This window comes from Anomaloglossus baeobatrachus, chromosome 7 (assembly GCF_048569485.1).
Source record: "Anomaloglossus baeobatrachus isolate aAnoBae1 chromosome 7, aAnoBae1.hap1, whole genome shotgun sequence".
NCBI classification, from domain to species: Eukaryota; Metazoa; Chordata; class Amphibia; order Anura; family Aromobatidae; genus Anomaloglossus; species Anomaloglossus baeobatrachus.
In genome coordinates this window covers 236,446,679-236,465,603 of record NC_134359.1, presented here as the reverse complement: position 1 = coordinate 236,465,603, position 18,925 = coordinate 236,446,679, and the positions used below count along the sequence as shown (strand labels likewise).

Here is an 18,925-nt window from a genome sequence, read left to right as displayed (position 1 = left end):
GATCTGACCTGGCAGGGATCGTTGGTGCGTCGCTACATGATCACTGGTGAGCTATCAATTAGGCAGATCTCCACAGCGATCAGAGATCAGCCACCAGCGACCTTTGTAACGACACTGTGCTTCGTAACCATGGTACACATCGGGTTACTAAGCAAAGCGCTTTGCTTGGATACCAGATATGTACCTTGGTTACCAGCGTCCTCAGCTGCCAGAAGCCGCCTCCCTGCACACGTAACCACGGTACACATCGGGTTACTAAGCAAAGCGCCTTGCTTGGATACCCAATATGTACCTTGGTTACCAGCTTACTGCAGGCTGCCAGAAGCTGGCTCCCTGCTCCCTGCACATTCAGATTGTTGGCTCCCGCTGTCAAACACGCCGATGTGTGCTTCACAGCGGGAGAGCAATGAGCAAAAAATGAACCAGAGCAGTGTGTAACGATCAGCGATTTCACAGCAGGGGCCAGGTTGCTGCTTAGTGTCACACACAGTGAGATCGCTGATTAGGTCACTGGTACATCAGAAAACCTGTGACTCAGCAGCGATCTCGCTAGCGATCTCGCTATGTGAGAAGTGCCCCTAAGATCATCTCTCCTAAACCACAAAAACGCAGGTCTTTGAAATGTAAATTTATTGATACTTTTATATCTCTTGTCCATTGCTGCTTTCCCAAGAACTTGGCAATTTCAGTCATATGTAAATTATGTGTTAAGTGCTCTGGGTGTCCCAGAGCACTTAAGGACCTACTGCCTCCCCAAGTTGTTTCCTTACCCAGTTCCAGCCTCCTTAGCTTGATTATAGTTTCTGTCTGATTTCCTTGTCTGATGTCTGACATTGAGCTATCAATCAAGCTAAATATGTTAATGAGCAGGAAAACAACCTGGGGAGGCAGAGGCTCAGGAAGTGCTCTATTATGTCCAGAGCACTTAACGCCTTATTTGAATAAAGATTAAAATACCAATTTACCAGAAATGCAGCAACAGATAGAAGATATAAAGGCATTGATTGATTTACATTTCAAAGGTCTACCTCACAATATGTGCAGTTTGGAGTGGTGTGAGGGGGTTGATCTTACTGATAGATTGTCTTTAGGAAATAGAAGGATTTTGGAAAGCATGAAGTGGAGAAATATCAAATGATTTATTTACTAACTACCACCAAAAAAGATTTAGGACCTTTGGTGTCACCTCCACCAAGACAAATAACAAGGACATAGTTTTGCCTCTATACAAGTCACTAGTGTGACCACACTTAGATACTTTGCACAGTTTCGGTCTCCAGTGTATAAAAGGACATAGCTGAATTTGAGTAACTAATTTTATAGAATGGGTGAACTGCAATATGAGTACAGGTAATCAAATTTAAGATTATTCCGTTTATAAAACCAAAGGTTTAGGGGCGATCCTATTAAGATATATAAATATCTGAAGGGACAGTACAGAGGCTTTTCTAGGCCTGCGATGAGGACAAGGGGACATCCACTACATCTAGAGAAATGAAGGTTTAATCATCATCACAGATACAGATCCCTTACTGTAACAGCAGTGAGACTATGGAGCGCTCTGCAACAACATGTTGTGATTATTGATTCATTGAACAAGGTCAAAAAAGGCCTGGATGCCTTTCTCAAAAAGTATAATATTACAGGTTATAAGTAATATATTTGTGGAGACGTTGATCCAGGGACTACCATTTTGGGGGTTGGAAAGGGATCTTCTCCGTTATATGGGACAATTAGCATCTGCCACATGAGGATTTTGCCTATCTATGGATCAACATTTTGTGATTATATGTTAAACTTTATGGACCTATTTCTTTTTTTAAATTTCTAAACTACTTAACTATGAGAAGAAATATAAAAGGCTACTGCTACTCAGTGGTGAAGCGAGCCAACCTTGCTAGAATGTGATTGAAAGATATTGATATTATCATAGGTTACTTCTATCCAAATATTATATAGTATAGTATTCTATAGGGGCAATTATTACAGAATACTGTGTATGATGCATAATGACGCAGATATCTTCAAAGACGTTGGATACATTACATACCTGCCTTCCTGTTCTAACTGTTCCTCAAGCTGAGAGATCTTAGCCTCCATAGCAGAGATAGTGGACTTGAATTTGGACTTGACGGTGCCCTCCATTTCTTGCAGTTTGCTCTTGAGCTCTTTGTTCTGCCTCTCCAGCTGCTGGCGTGCACTCTCGTTCTTCTGTGCAGTGCTACGCTCAGCCACTAGTTCATTGTTAAGTTGTTCTGCCTGCAAGCCAAAATGGACGGAACCTATAAAAACCAGTCCCAATATCATAAAATGTAGGCAATCATCCTGATAAAGTACCTGCTGCACTGCTTTCCTCATTCGGTCACTCATTCCCTCTATGTTGCCCTGTTCTTCTTCCAATTCCTCCTCCAGCTGTGAGATTCTGGCTTCCAGACGCCGCTTGTCATCCAGGAGGGTGGATCTATTGGCATGAAATGATGTAAATTATTGTGATACAGTAAGTACTAATGTGACTATATATTTGTATTCTTTTCATCTTGAAGGCTTTCACTTACTTTCCTGATGTGCTTCCTGCAAGTTCTTCTGCAAGTTCTTCTTTCTCCAGGTCTGCTTGTTTTTTTGCTCTCTCAGCAGCAGCCAAATCCTACAGGAGTAAACATGTTCTGTGAAGATCTGGGACTCTCTCTTTCTCCTTATAGTTTCATCTCCTTTAATGCCATAATCATATTTATTACCTCTTGTAGTTGGATGAGTTCAGCTTCTAAGCTCTTGGCTTTCTTCTCATTCTCTCTAGCAGTACCGAAGATCTCCTCTCGTGCTGCACGGGCGTCATCAAGATCTCTCTGGAAGTCTTTCATCTGAGCCTGACATGCATACATGTAAATTGTTATTTTTCTGTATATATTATTACCAGAAGCAGTAAAATGTATTAATACTGACATACACAGACTTGAAGCCTTTGTGTAAGGTCATGTTTTATGTAATGACATGAAATAACGGTGTATCAGTTTGCTCGTTGGTTTTCGGGAATTGTTTATTTAATTGTGCTGACCTGCAGCTTCCTCAGTTGTTTAATAGCTTCATCCCGACCTTTGTTAGCAAAGTCAACTTGTCCTTCCAAGTCTTTGATGTCAACTTCTAATTTCTTCTTGGACGCAGCTGCCGCTGTCCTCTGTTTCCGTTCATCTTCCAGTTCCGTTTCATACTCGTGAACCTAAGAAAGTGAGAATAAATAAACTTTGAAGACTGATTTACTGTTGTGTAGCTACCAATTAAAATCAGGAAACCCCAGAAATGTATTATCATGATTATTTCTTCTTCTCTTTGACTTTGTGCGAGTTGGAGCAGATTATTAGACTTTCTTCTATATTTCGGATTACCTGTTTGACCAGCTGCCTCCTCTTCTCCTCGTTCTGCTCATCTCTAGCTTGTAAATCTCTCTCAAATTGTGTTTTGAGGGCTTGCATGTTGACTTCAAGTCTAAGCTTGGCATCTTCTGTTGCTTGAAGCTCATCTTCTAATTCCTCCAACTGTGTCTTCATCTCTTCAACTTGTTGTTCAAGGGTTCTCTTGGATTTCTCCAAATCATGGACCTTAATAAAAAAAAACACATCTTTGTCATTTACGTTTACAGGATTTCTTATATTGACTTTGTGTAATTTATGCCTGGAGATAACCTGACAATATTTCAGAAGTTATTTCATTAGTAAAAACAACAAATCCTAAATACTTACATTCTTGCCTACATCATCCTTGGAGCTGACCAAGTCTTCCATTTCAGCCTTCAGTAGTTTATTAACTCTCTCAAGTTCTTCCTTAGACTGTAAGGCTTCTTCAAGAGCTCTGGCAAGTGACAACGCTTTGGTTTCCTTCTCTCTGGCTTCTGCCTCAGCTCTGTCTCTCTCATCTGCATATTTTGAAGATATGTTTTTCTCCTCTGCCAACATCTGCCAATATAAAATGAATAGTCAGCCACCATCTATGAAATCATTACGTAGTATAAATGTCAGTATCTTTCAATTGTGACCAACCTGGTCGAACTTCTTCTGTTTCTTCTCCAAGTTGGACACCAGTTGGCGCTGATTATCTAAGTCAACTACTAAGTCATCGAGTTCTTGCTGTAGACGAGTCTTTGTCTTTTCCAATTTGTCAAAAGCAGCAGCTTTCTCCTCAAACTGTTGTGTCATGGATTCGATATCTCTCTGGAATTTTTTCTTGCCTTCTTCCAGTGATTCTATTGTGGAAGTAAATTCTTGCAGTTTCCTCTTGGAGTCTGACAGCTGAATGGAAAGAACAAGTACATTATAAACGCAGTAATGGCTGAAATCATGGCATTTTTTATGTATATAATTTTTATTTTTTTTTAGCAATGTAAAACAATGACATCCATATCATATTATATCATCAGATACATTTGCTTCTTACTCCATAGGTGCCCACATTCCTTCAATAGCTGTATGATGACAACTATTCTTCCTGATCACCCTATACACATGCACTCTCAATTTGGTTGTGTTTTTTTTCGATAGGAAGAGGGGAGTAAAGACCCAGCCACACACAATGACTTACCAGCGATCCTGACAGCGATACGACCTGATAAGGATCGGTGATAAGTCGCTGGGAGGTCGCTGGTGAGATGTCACACAGTCAGACCTTACCAACGACGCAGTAACGATGAGCGACCTGTATAACGATCTCGGCAGGCGTTGGGACCGTGTTAGAAGGTCGTTGGTAGGCGTCAAACACAGCGATGCGCCCTGCCCAGCAGGACATCGCCTTTGAAGAAAATGGTCCGGATCATTCGGCAACGACTAGAGATCTCACAGCAGGTGTCTGATTGCTGGTAGGTGTCACACATAACGAGATCGCTGGCAAGATCGTTGCTACGTCACAGAAACTGTGACTCAGCAACAATCTCGTTGGCGATCTCATGTGTGACGGGGCCTTAAGGCAAAGTTTGACACCTTTATGGTGTCTTAACTCCACTGAAAACAAAAAAAGTATCTGGCCATAAAATTCCACATGCCTGATCTTTCTTTCCCTTGAGATTATCTGTGAGATTCTACACACCCTAAGGGGTGCTTCACACACAGCAAGATCGCTGCTGAGTCATGGTTTTTGTGATGCAGCAGTGACCTCATTAGCGATCTCGCTGTGTGTGACACTGAGCAGCGATCTGGCCCCTGCTGTGAGATCGCTGCTCGTTACACACAGCCCTGGTTCGTTTTTTTATTGTTGCTCTCCCGCTGTGACGCACAGATCACTGTGTGTGACAGCGAGAGAGCGACGAAATTAAGCGAGCAGAGAGCAGGAGCCGGCAACTGGCAGCTGCGGTAAGCTGTAACCAGGGTAAACATCGGGTAACCAAGGTGGTTACCCGATATTTACCTTCGTTAACAGCCTGCGCCGCTCTCACGCTGCCAGTGCCGGCTCCCTGCTCTCTGCACATTTAGCTGCAGTACACACGGGTTAATTAACCCAATGTGTACTGTAGCTAGGAGTGCAGGGAGCCAGTGCTAAGCAGTGTGCGCGGCTCCCTGCTCTCTGCACATGTAGCTGCAGTACACATCGGGTAATTAACCCGATGTGTACTGTAGCTAGGAGAGCAGGGAGCCAGTGCTAAGCAGTGTGCGCGGCTCCCTGCTCTCTGCACATGTAGCTGCATTACACATCGGGTAATTAACCCGATGTGTACTGTAGCTAGGAGAGCAGGGAGCCAGTGCTAAGCAGTGTGCGCGGCTCCCTGCTCTCTGCACATGTAGCGACGTTATGATCGCTGCTGCGTCGCTGTGTTTGACAGCTAAGCAGCAATCATAACAGCGACATACAAGGTCGCTGTTGCGTCACAGAAAATGGTGACGTAACAGCGACATCGTTATCGCTGTCGCTATATGTGAACCCAGCTTAACACATGTAAGATGTTTGGCCAGTCGTTCTGGTATCAGGAAATTTGGTCACCTTTGCAAAATATGTGTATAGGGACTTTTACTTTCAATCAAACACCTAGTCATACAACATAATGATTTTTCATCAGTCTAGGCACCAGGGTCGGGCCCTGCTCCCTTCCTCTGAAGCCAGTGCTGTGGTTGACGCCAAGTTGTACAAGTTGTCTGATAAAAAATTGTTTAAAAGTATTGAAGTCCTCAGTGGTTGATACCTTTTAATGGCTAACTGAAAAGATGGTAATAATAGCAAGCTTTCGAGACTACGCAGGTCTCTTCTTCAGGCTACTAATGATGATCTTTACACTGAACTGCAGCTTAGTGAAATCTAGCTCAAAAGGTGAGTCCATAACAATACTCAAATGACAGACTAATTACCTGGATATTCAGTGTGGAGATGTGACGTTCAAGATTCTGCTTGGCCTCTGACTCTTCATCTAGTTGTTCTTGGAGACTGTTCTTTTCATCCTCTACTTGACGGAGCTTGGTGGCCACATTCAACTTCTGACGAGTCTCTTCTTGCAACAACTCCTACAAAATCAAGTCTGTTAATCTATATATACAAGAAAGGTCACAAAACATATTTTGGGAGCATAGAATTGATTATTACTGATATATTTGACACAAATCACTTGCCTGACTGTCCTGGAGCTGTGATGATAAGCTTGCAACGTCTTTGGAGAATTTGATGGATTTTGTCTCGGCTTCGCTGAGTAGGACAGTGACATTTTCCAGTTCCACCTACAGATATAATAAATCAGTAAAGCAGTAGTGGTCACAATGAAAAGTGACTGATAGCCAAACTTGATAGCGTTCTGTACCTGTACTCTGTGGGATTTTTCTGTCAGCTCATTTCTAGCCCGTTCTCCTTCGGTATACTTAGACTGCAGCTCTTGCAACTGAACTTCAAGCTTCTTCTTCTTATGTTCCACATCTTGCTTAGACTGATTTAATGATCTGATCTCTACCGTAAGCTCAGAGTTCTCCTTCTCCAAACCTTGTTTGCTCTTTTCCAAGTTGACTTTGACCTGAACATTACAAAAGTATGACATTAATGAGGGTCTTACTAATACATGTTTTTTTAATTTGATCCTAATAATGAAGAATACATACTCTTTTTACTTGTTCCAGTTGTTCTGTTATCTCTTCAACAGCTTGAGTGTGTTTCTGTCTCATCTCTTGGACCTGGGCTTCATGTGTTCTTGTCTCCTCTTCCAGTGCCCTCTTCAGTACTGTAACCTCCTGTTCTCTCTTCGCTCTGTAATGAAGTGAGTTTATTAAGAAGCATTACAAATACAATATACTATAAATCTTCAATCAATCTTCATTGTGCAAGCTACACTCTATGGATATTAGTCAACCATAACTGACCATTCACATGTCACCAAATATGGATATTAGTCAACCATTACTGACCATTCACGTCACCATATCCAATGTACCTTGAGTTTTCTACAATGTCTCTTACATATAGATGTATTTTGACAATGATAAAACTATTTATAATTTTCTGGAAATTAAACTTATGCTATTGCCACAAGTGAACTGGCCATTTGGGATTTACAGCAGTACCGATAGGGAAACTGCTTAGACTCCTTACAGAATAACCATAATTTTACCTTTTTTTCATAAAACAATAGTACAGGTGAAAATAGACCTTTTGTATCATATTTTAGTGAAATACACTTCTTTATTATCATAGACTGGTCAATCACACTTAGGCCCCAATTTATCAAGACCAGAAATTGTTAATGTCGGTCTCAGTTGGGGAGGGGTGTTGGAGTCAGACATCCTCCATTTACTAAGAAGCATTAATAATTAATTGGTGATGACAGATTTTCACATTACTGATATAGGAAATGACAGCTAATGCTCACAGGGTTCTATGGAGGGAAAAGGGTCAGTAGGAGACAAGAGGTAGAAGTAGACACAGACATTACACTGCAAGTTCTGAAATGACAGTTCCACTTTAAAAGAATATTCCACTAACAGACTTCTATGGCCTATCCTTAGGATATGTCCTAAATATTTGAATGGTAGGAAAGAGGTTTCCACCAATATTGTGTTATGCAACCCCAATTATTTCTTTGAGCACAGAATTCCTCTAGTTTTTAATTACATCTAATGCTTAGTTTTTTTTCAAATTAAATTTTTATTAAAAGATTTTTACATTACAAAAATGAACATAGAAAATCTGTTATCGAAGATCTTCTGGAAAATTACTTGAGTTCCCCATTGACTTCTATCATACTCGGTATACGAGTCGAGCGCCTCCAAGCGCCCAACTGCTCCTTACTAGTACCGAGCACCCAGGCATGGTAGTGCTCGCTCATCACTAGTCTCGGACTCTTTCCAACTGCGAGTGACGGAGCTGCTTCTGCCAATTTGAGGTCAGTAGAAGGTTCATCAAAAGCAAAGATTGAAGGCGTATTTTGTGTTTTCTGCTTGAGGTAAGGGAGATTTGGCTCTCTAGTTTAGACTAATGCTTCATTTTCTCCATTTTCAGCAATTTTTGACCCACTCACCGGAGTTCTTGTTGTGTTGCTGTGCTGTCGAGTGTGTCTTCCAACTCTGTCTTCAGTGCTTCCAACTCTTCACCCAAGTCTCTCTTTTGTTTCTCTGCCTTGTTTCTTGCTGCTCTTTCTGATTCTAAGTCTTCTTGAAGGTCAGAGATATGAGCTTCCAACTCTCTGATTTTTTTCAAAGCATTATTTTTTTGAGCGGTTTCATCATCCAACCTTCAAAGTGATTTAAAAAAAAAAAATTAGAGACACATTCAGAACAATCAGTCAGGTTTATCAAATACAACATCTTCAACCTAAATAAATCTAATACTGTAATTTACAGGATATACTGCTCTAAAAGCTGGAAATATTTATGGCACTACAGCTAATTTACCATTACATTTAACACTTTTCTACCCGCTCCCCTCACAGTTCATCTTTATAGTGTATTATATCATTCCGGAAATATTGCCCTTCTCGCCTGACCGGCTTGTGTCACCTGGCGAGAGCTGCTTGTAACTCCTCTTCTTTTTTAGCTAACTGTTGTTTGAGCTCAGCGATTTGTGCTTGCAGATCGGCAATTTGTTCATGAAGGTCACTAGAGTCTCCTTCCATCTTTCTTTTCACCTTTTCAAGCTCTTGTCTGCTTTTCTCTTCTTTCTTTAGACGCACTATGAGAAGCATAAAAAGAGGTCTTATAGGATAAAGCTTTTTAAATGTTGTTCTTATAGTCAGCATTTTGATTGCCTTGGTACTGTATACCATGAGCTATATAGCGCTAGTCTATACTCTTTCAGTATATGATAATCCTTTGTAGATGGATCTAAAGTCTTAAGCATCTTAATGTATGAGGTTAACAGAAAGACCATCAGGATAGGTAGGTGGTGAAGGCCCCCTAGGTGTTAAAGGGGTTGTCCACTACTTTGACACTGATGGCCTCTCCTTAGGATAGGTCATCAATGTCTGTCTGATCGGCCTTGGTCCGACACTCTGCACCCCTGCCGATCAGCTGTTCTTGGCAGCAGGAAATGCTCAGTTCCAGTGCTGCTCTATCTTCTGATAGCGACCGCAGCCGGGTACTGCACATCCACCTACCATTCTAATCAATAGTAGATGGATTTGCAGTACCTGGCCGCGGCCAATATCAGAAGATGGAGCAGCTCCGGAACTGAGCTTTTCTGGCTGCCTGCTGCCGCTGCTGGGACCTAGAACAGTTGATTGGTAGGGATGCGGAGAGTCAGACCCGGTCGATCAGACATTTATGACCTATCCTAACAATAGGCCATCAATGTCAAAGTATTGGACAACCTCTTTAAAGACGTCGCTGGACAAGTTCCCCATGTGCGCTTTATAAAATATTTTACTCTGCACTATATATATATATATATATATATATATATATATATATATATATATATATATATATTTATATTATATATATATATATTTATTATATATATATATATATATATATATATATATATATATATATATATATATATATATATATATATATATATATATATACATACAGTTAGGTCCAGAAATATTTGGACAGTGACACAATTTTCGCGAGTTGGGCTCTGCATGCCACCACATTGGATTTGAAATGAAACCTCTACAACAGAATTCAAGTGCAAATTGTAACGTTTAATTTGAAGGTTTGAACAAAAATATCTGATAGAAATTGTAGGAATTGTACACATTTCTTTACAAACACTCCACATTTTAGGAGGTCAAAAGTAATTGGACAAAGAAACCAAACCCAAAAAAAAATTTTTTATTTTCAATATTTTGTTGCGAATCCTTTGGAGGCAATCACTGCCTTAAGTCTGGAACCCATGGACATCACCAAACGCTGGGTTTCCTCCTTCTTAATGCTTTTCCAGGCCTTTACAGCCGCAGCCTTCAGGTCTTGCTTGTTTGTGGGTCTTTCCGTCTTAAGTATGGATTTGAGCAAGTGAAATGCATGCTCAATTGGGTTAAGATCTGGTGATTGACTTGGCCATTGCAGAATGTTCCACTTTTTTGCACTCATGAACTCCTGGGTAGCTTTGGCTGTATGCTTGGGGGTCATTGTCCATCTGTACTATGAAGCGCCGTCCGATCAACTTTGCGGCATTTGGCTGAATCTGGGCTGAAAGTATATCCCGGTACACTTCAGAATTCATCCGGCTACTCTTGTCTGCTGTTATGTCATCAATAAACACAAGTGACCCAGTGCCATTGAAAGCCATGCATTCCCATGCCATCACGTTGCCTCCACCATGTTTTACAGAGGATGTGGTGTGCCTTGGATCATGTGCCGTTCCCTTTCTTCTCCAAACTTTTTTCTTCCCATCATTCTGGTACAGGTTGATCTTGGTCTCATCTGTCCATAGAATACTTTTCCAGAACTGAGCTGGCTTCATGAGGTGTTTTTCAGCAAATTTAACTCTGGCCTGTCTATTTTTGGAATTGATGAATGGTTTGCATCTAGATGTGAACCCTTTGTATTTACTTTCATGGAGTCTTCTCTTTACTGTTGACTTAGAGACAAATACACCTACTTCACTGAGAGTGTTCTGGACTTCAGTTGATGTTGTGAACGGGTTCTTCTTCACCAAAGAAAGTATGCGGCGATCATCCACCAATGTTGTCATCCGTGGACACCCAGGCCTTTTTGAGTTCCCAAGCTTACCAGTCAATTCCTTTTTTCTCAGAATGTACCCGACTGTTGATTTTGCTACTCCAAGCATGTCTGCTATTTCTCTGATGGATTTTTTCTTTTTTTTCAGCTTCAGGATGTTCTGCTTCCCCTCAATTGAGAGTTCCTTAGACCGCATGTTGTCTGGTCACAGCAACAGCTTCCAAATACAAAACCACACACCTGTAATCAACCCCAGACCTTTTAACTACTTCATTGATTACAGGTTAACGAGGGAGACGCCTTCAGAGTTAATTGCAGCCCTTAGAGTCCCTTGTCCAATTACGTTTGGTCCCTTTAAAAAGAGGAGGCTATGCATTACAGAGCTATGATTCCTAAACCCTTTCTCCGATTTGGATGTGAAAACTCTCATATTGCAGCTGGGAGTGTGCACTTTCAGCCCATATTATATATATAATTTTACTTCTGAACATGTTTTTGTAATCAGCTAAAATAACAAAACTTGTGTCACTGTCCAAATATTTCTGGACCTAACTGTATATATATATATATATATATATATATATATATATATATATATACACACATATATATATATAAAATGTGTATAACCAGTGATCAATACATTTACTAACCTTCCAGTTCTGAGATCATAGATTCATGTTTATTTTTTAATTTTGTCAAGTTCTTTGCCTTTTCTTCTTCTTCTGCCAAATTAGATGTAAGGTCGCTCACTCTCTCCTCAAGCACTTTTCTCTCCTAATTTTTAAAAAAGTATGTCAACATTTATTATTAAGGTAAAAAGTGACTTTTATATAAGATTAAAAATATCTTTATGTGATGATACCTTAGATAACTTGTTGTTCTGATCGTCCATTACAAGAACATCATCTTCCAATTTCTTTATCTTGGCTTCTGCTGTCACCTTCTCCAGCTGTAGCTTCTGTCTGGCTGCTTCCTCCTCTTCTAATTGTTCCTCCAGGTCCTAAAGTGGAAACCACAATATTTATTTACTTATAGATTGACATTAATTTCCTAAACACTTTAGAGAAATCATTATCACTGTCCTCATTGGGGCTCACAATCTAAAATCCTTATGAGGATGTGTTTGGAATGTGTGAGGAAACCGGAGAACCTGACGGAAACCCACGCAAACGTGAGAGAACATATAAGCTCCTTGCAGATGTTGTTCTTGGTGGTATTTGGACCCACAACCCCAGAGCTGCTAAGTGCTAACCACTGAGCAAAACGTGCTCCCCAATTCACAATATTTATGTTTGCTTTTGAGTTTCAACTTGGCCCTATGTTTCCGAATAAAATCTGCTGCGATCTAGACCATGTTTTGAAGACCTTGATAAATGATAGGAGATGACAAATGATACCTTACCTGCATTTGCTGCAACATCTTCTTTTTCTCAGCTTGGAGTTGCTGGGTCTGTTCCTCTTCTTCTTCTATCCTGACTTCCATCTCATGTAGAATCTCTTCCAGTTCTTGTTTCTTGGCTTGTAGTCGTATCCTTAGCTCTTCGGCTTCAGCATATAGCTCGGTCTCTGCCTGAAGCTGCTCTTGGAGTACATTCTTCTCTTCTGTCAGCTAGACAAGGACAATACAACCATGGTTTAAGATTTACCTTTATACATAGTAGGTATTTTTCTTGGATTGACTAAGATGGAATAGGTGTTGTAAAACATGTTCTGGTTTCCATATACCTGGATATGCTTCATTTGAATCTCTTTCAGTTCAATCTCTGTTTTGTGGTATCTCTCACTGACTCTTTGAAGCTCATCATCTTTGGCTTGCATTTCTTCTTCTTGGCGGGTGACTTGCAGTAGAGGTTTCACCTGACAACATATATATGATGAATGAGGATTTTAGTTGATAAGCCTTTAGTAATGCAAGTAAATAATATTCTACCAGACCAGATATTTGCATGTAATTGTCATAAATGTAATGGTAAAATAGAAACAGTCTATTAGAAACATTGCTCATCATTTGGGAAGGAAACAAGACCTAGCACTCTAAAACTACATCTCGCCCCTGTTCAGCTACGACCTCCTGGGTGTGAACAGGTACTCTAATTAAACTGGTTTATCTGATGGAGACCAGACACAAACTCCAGATTCAGTGTATTCAAAAGGCTCAGAGGTGACACTTCTCACTTCTGTCTGGATAACCCTTTCTCTGTTCAAAGGACCAATAGCAGACAAGAGGACAACGGACCCCAGTCATGAATATTTGGGTTTTTGTGACAGATGTAGGTCCTATAGTTATGGGAGACACATTTTTAACATCATGATCCGAAGGGGAACGATATGCATGTTCTTGCATGGCGGTGCAGCCTGCACATCAGCGCCAAATTAATAATGGCCTGATGCATAGGGTTGTATATGCCATATTTAATATTCATGAAAGGCTAAAATCATGATAGGAAATATGGCAATAATATCTTCCACCTGGACCTTCAAGGGGGTGTACATATCCTGAAGAGCGGAGATCCAATAATTTTATAAAACCTGATCCGCATCCCATTGACCAGCCCCTATCTGAGGTCACCAAGGAGAGGTATGCGGGAATGACTGATATTTAATAAATACAAATTCTGAATTTTCACCTTTTTCAGTCTGGAAGATACAGCTCATTGTGGTTGTTCCATTTTTCAATTGGTGTACTTTCCTCCAAAAATGAATTGCTCCATTCCTGCAACTACAGGTCTAGTACTTTTCTTTGTTTATCCTTTTTATTTTATGTGATTGCATATACTGTGTTGGTTTGTCCCTTTTGTAATATCTTTTGCATATTTTTACAAACATTGCATACTTTTCGGATTAAATATATCAAATTTAATAGTTTTGTTCCTCTTGCTCTATAAACTACATCACTGAAGCCTCATGAGACCAAACGTTACCAGTAACTGGTGTCCAATCGGCCTGTATAAACGATTGATGGTGACATCTAGTTTTTATTGTGTTCTTGCAGAGCTTGGCAGTGACCATACCAAAGTATATATACATTCCATACTATGAAATTGGGTGTGTATATACTATACGTTCACTATGAAAATGCCCAATAATCGTCTAGCAGCACTTCGTCCATCAATCGTCAGTCAATTGTGTATTGTCCTGAAAATTGCAGGAGGTGGAGTGGTATTCGTGACAATTGGTGACAGCGGTGGGATATCTGCGTCCTGTCCCGGGCTGTCGACTTGACAGTAATTATGGGGATCTTTGCTGTTGATATTTTTATAAGTGAAGACTTTTAGAAGTTTACCTTAGTGAACAGTCTCCACCATTGCCAGTTTCTGAGTTTCAGATAAGCAGCACAATTTCTTTGGATGACTTTCATTGCAGTTAGCTGCTGCTGTCTCTTTGCAAAGGCCCTGAGGATATGAAACACATTGAGAAAACATTCAAGATTGACGGTGGCCTTCATTTTACAGGAAAAAAATAGGACAGTAAGTTATGCAATATATTCAGCATTTTGGGCAGAAATTGTGACACGTGTTCTAACACAGATGTGAGCATGCTAAGATCACAGTTATTTTTGAAACTAATGTTATGATTTTACTAAAATGAAAGAGTATTCATTAAGTTGCGGTGGCAAGTTCCCTTGGTAAGAGATCTCGTCACCACAACAAACTTCATTAAATGCATAGGTAGAACAGCAGAATATCAATTCAAAGCCTAAAGCTGGTCATATACTGTATATACAATGTTGTGCAAAAGTTTTAGGAAGATGTGGAAGAAATACTGCAAAGTAAGAATACCATGAGGCAAATGTCTGATTGACTCCAAATATATTCAAGAACAGATCAACGACCCCAAACATACAGCCAAGGTCATTAAGAAGTATTTTCAATGTATAAAATATGGAGACCTGGAAGTGACAATATGGCCTCTACAGGGCTCAATATCATAGAGCCTACTGGAATTACATAAAAGGACAAAAGGATTTGAGCAAGCCTACATCCAGAAGATCTGTGGTTAGTCCTCTAAGATGTTTGGAACAACCTCCGTGAAAAATTCTTTCAAAAACTGTATACAAGTGTTCTTACAAGAATTGATGTTGTTTTGAAGACAAATGGTGGTCACACCAAATGTTGATTTGATTTAGCTTTTGTTTATTAACTTTCCATTTTGCTAATTGATAAAAATATACTGTTAACACTTGTGCTTTTCAAATCATTCTTACAGATGAAAAGCTTGGAAAGCAATGAATATATCAATGATGTTCAAGCCTAATTCTTCTTCCAGGTGAGCAAGGACACCTGACCTGAAGAATATCTTACTTTGACAAACTCTATACAGATTGGGGTCAAATTCTAAAGGCCGCTTTACACGCTGCGACATCGCTAGCATTTGCTGGCGATGTCGAGCGCGATGGCACCTGCCCCCGTTGTACGGCCGATATGTGGTGATCGCTGCCGAAGCGAACATTTTACGCTACGGCAGCGTCACACGCACATACCTGCTCTGCGACGTCGCTGTGATGGGCGAATCGACTCCTTTTTTAAGGGGGCGGTTTGTTCAGCGTCACAGCGACATCACAGCAGCATCACTGAACTGCCGCCCAATAGAAAAGGAGGGGCAGAGATGAGCGGCCGGAACATGCCGCCCACCTCCTTCCTTCCTCCTTTTCTGGTGGACGGAGGTAATGAGATGTTCGTCGCTCCCGCGGTGTCACACATTACGATGTGTGCTGCCGCAGGAACGATCATTCTTACAGATGAAAAGCTTGGAAAGCAATGAATATATCAATGATGTTCAAGCCTAATTCTTCTTCCAGGTGAGCAAGGACACCTGACCTGAAGAATATCTTACTTTGACAAACTCTATACAGATTGGGGTCAAATTCTAAAGGCCGCTTTACACGCTGCGACATCGCTAGCATTTGCTGGCGATGTCGAGCGTGATGGCACCTGCCCCCGTTGTACGGCCGATATGTGGTGATCGCTGCCAAAGCGAACATTTTACGCTACGGCAGCGTCACACGCACATACCTGCTCTGCGACGTCGCTGTGATGGGCGAATCGACTCCTTTCTAAGGGGGCGGTTTGTTCAGCGTCACAGCGACATCACAGCAGCATCACTGAACTGCCGCCCAATAGAAAAGGAGGGGCAGAGATGAGCGGCCGGAACATGCCGCCCACCTCCTTCCTTCCTCCTTTTCTGGTGGACGGAGGTAATGAGATGTTCGTCGCTCCCGCGGTGTCACACATTACGATGTGTGCTGCCGCAGGAACGATGAACAACATCGTACCGGTGGCAGCAGCGATAATAAGGAAATGAACGACGTGTCAACGATCACCCTTTTGGAATGATTTTGCAATCATTGATTGTCGCTCATTAGTGTTACACGCTGCAATGTCACTACCGGTGCCGGATGTGCGTCACTAATAGAGTTGAGCGCGGTTCGTGGTTCGAGGTTCTCCAGTTCTAAGCTCGAGTGATTTTTGGGGCTGTTCGAGATCGAACTAGAACTCGAGCTTTTTGCAAAAGCTCGATAGTTCTAGATACGTTCGAGAACGGTTCTAGCAGCAAAAAGCAGGGCTTTTTACAGCTACAGTGTGCAGGAGCCATCGCTGGCAGCCTGCCACAAGCTGGTAACCAAGATAAACATCGGGTATCCAAGCAAAGCGCTTTGGTTAGTAACCCGATGTTTATCTTAGTTACGTGCAGGAAGCCCACACTTCCCGCTCAGCTCACTCCGCCCCCTCCTGCCCGCGGCATGTATACATACATATACACACACACACTCTCACTCACGCACACACCCCCCCCTCCCAGCTACAGTGTGCAGGAGCCATCCCTGGCAGCCTGCCACAAGCTGGTAACCAAGATAAACATCGGGTATCCAAGCAAAGCGCTTTGGTTAGTAACCCGATGTTTATCTTAGTTACGTGCAAGAAGCCCACACTTCCCGCTCAGCTCGCTCCGCCCCCTCCTGCCCGCGGCATGTATACATACATATACACACACGCACACACACACACACTCTCACACCCCCCCCCCCCCCCGCTCGGCTTACCTGCGGTGATGAAGTCCCGCCATCCCGACCTCAGCGCTGTCACTGTCCTCCATGGCCGCCTGTCACATCACCTATCGCTTCCGACCCGAGACTGACACTGGCGGTGACGTCACGGACCTCTCGCGATACTTGATGTGAAGGCGCCGGTCATTGACCTCGGTGACAGGGGCTGTCGGCAGTGCTGGAGATCAGCGCAGGTAATGTACCTCGCTGACAGCAGCACTTGTCATCCCCTGCAGTGACCTGGGCTGACCCATTGATGTTAGCTCAGGTCACTGCATTGCTCTCCCAGCCAATGGGGAACATCCTGCTCTTTATTGACTGGGACAGTGTGGATCGTCATAGCAACCCCTTGGATTACACCAGACCTGGATTTGTTTTTCTTTCTAATAAATTGGTTAAAGAGGGAATGTTTTGGGGAGTGTTTTTTCAAATAAAAATGTGTTTGTCGTCTATTTTTTTTTATTACTGACTGGGTTGGTGATGTCGGGTATCTGATAGACGCCTGACCTCACCAACCCCAGGGCTTGATGCCAGGTGACATTACACATCTGGTATTAACCCCATATATTACCCCGTTTGCCACCGCACCAGGGCGTGGGATGAGCTGGGGCGAAGCACCAGGATTGGCGCATCTAATGGATGCGCCACTTCTGGGGCGGCTGCGGCCTGCTATTTTTAGGCTTGGGAGAGTCCAATAACCATGGACCTCCCTAGTCTGAGAATATCAGGCCCCAGCTGTCTGCTTTACCTTGGCTGGTGATCCAATTTTGGGGGACCCCCTGGTTTTTTTTTTAAAATTATTTATTTAATTTAAAATAACAGCGTGGGGTGCCCTCAGTTTTGGATTACCAGCCAAGGTGAGGTTGCCAGCTGTGGTCTGCAGGCTGCAGCCGTCTGCTTTACCCTAGCTGGCTACAAAACTAGGGGGAACCCTACGTCATTTTTTTTTTTCATTTTTTTGGCTAAATACAAAGCTAAGCACCCCTTAGTGCCACATGAAAGGCACCAAAGGGTGCTCCACTTTTTCTCCACTTTTTCTCCATTTATTCTCCATTTATTCTCCATTTATTCTCCATTTATTCTCCATTTATTCTCCATTTATTCTCCATTTATTCTCCATTTATTCTCCATTTATTCTCCACTTTTTCTCCATTTATTCTCCATTTATTCTCCATTTATTCTCCATTTATTCTCCACTTTTTCTCCACTTTTTCTCCACTTTTTCTCCACTTTTTCTCCACTTTTTCTCCACTTTTTCTCCACTTTTTCTCCACTTTTTCTCCACTTTTTCTCCACTTTTTCTCCACTTTTTCTCCACTTTTTCTCCACTTTTTCTCCACTTTTTCTCCACTTTTTCTCCACTTTTTCTCCACTTTTTCTCCACTTTTTCTCCACTTTTTCTCCACTTTTTCTCCACTTTTTCTCCACTTTTTCTCCACTTTTTCTCCACTTTTTCTCCACTTTTTCTCCACTTTTTCTCCACTTTTTCTCCACTTTTTCTCCACTTTTTCTCCACTTTTTCTCCACTTTTTCTCCACTTTTTCTCCACTTTTTCTCCACTTTTTCTCCACTTTTTCTCCACTTTTTCTCCACTTTTTCTCCACTTTTTCTCCACTTTTTCTCCACTTTTTCTCCACTTTTTCTCCACTTTTTCTCCACTTTTTCTCCACTTTTTCTCCACTTTTTCTCCACTTTTTCTCCACTTTTTCTCCACTTTTTCTCCACTTTTTCTCCACTTTTTCTCCACTTTTTCTCCACTTTTTCTCCACTTTTTCTCCACTTTTTCTCCACTTTTTCTCCACTT

General features: G+C 41.6%; 1 protein-coding gene across 2 annotated transcripts in view; it reads right to left on the bottom strand.

Annotated features, from left to right (window-relative positions):
• MYH11 (myosin heavy chain 11) overlaps positions 1 to 18,925 on the bottom strand; it is a 153,404-nt gene that overhangs the window by 13,771 nt on the left and 120,708 nt on the right. For both annotated transcript variants that reach the window (XM_075317961.1, XM_075317963.1), the window contains 19 exons: positions 14,362 to 14,470; positions 12,804 to 12,935; positions 12,481 to 12,687; positions 11,941 to 12,078; positions 11,729 to 11,852; positions 8,946 to 9,117; positions 8,468 to 8,680; positions 7,056 to 7,200; positions 6,764 to 6,970; positions 6,579 to 6,683; positions 6,321 to 6,473; positions 4,032 to 4,280; positions 3,735 to 3,947; positions 3,381 to 3,593; positions 3,053 to 3,214; positions 2,736 to 2,864; positions 2,556 to 2,644; positions 2,338 to 2,461; positions 2,051 to 2,259 (listed from right to left, as the gene is read on the bottom strand). In XM_075317961.1, the coding sequence (XP_075174076.1) occupies positions 2,051 to 2,259; positions 2,338 to 2,461; positions 2,556 to 2,644; positions 2,736 to 2,864; positions 3,053 to 3,214; positions 3,381 to 3,593; positions 3,735 to 3,947; positions 4,032 to 4,280; positions 6,321 to 6,473; positions 6,579 to 6,683; positions 6,764 to 6,970; positions 7,056 to 7,200; positions 8,468 to 8,680; positions 8,946 to 9,117; positions 11,729 to 11,852; positions 11,941 to 12,078; positions 12,481 to 12,687; positions 12,804 to 12,935; positions 14,362 to 14,470 (3,093 nt within the window). The remainder of the gene's footprint in view (positions 1 to 2,050; positions 2,260 to 2,337; positions 2,462 to 2,555; positions 2,645 to 2,735; positions 2,865 to 3,052; positions 3,215 to 3,380; positions 3,594 to 3,734; positions 3,948 to 4,031; positions 4,281 to 6,320; positions 6,474 to 6,578; positions 6,684 to 6,763; positions 6,971 to 7,055; positions 7,201 to 8,467; positions 8,681 to 8,945; positions 9,118 to 11,728; positions 11,853 to 11,940; positions 12,079 to 12,480; positions 12,688 to 12,803; positions 12,936 to 14,361; positions 14,471 to 18,925) is intronic.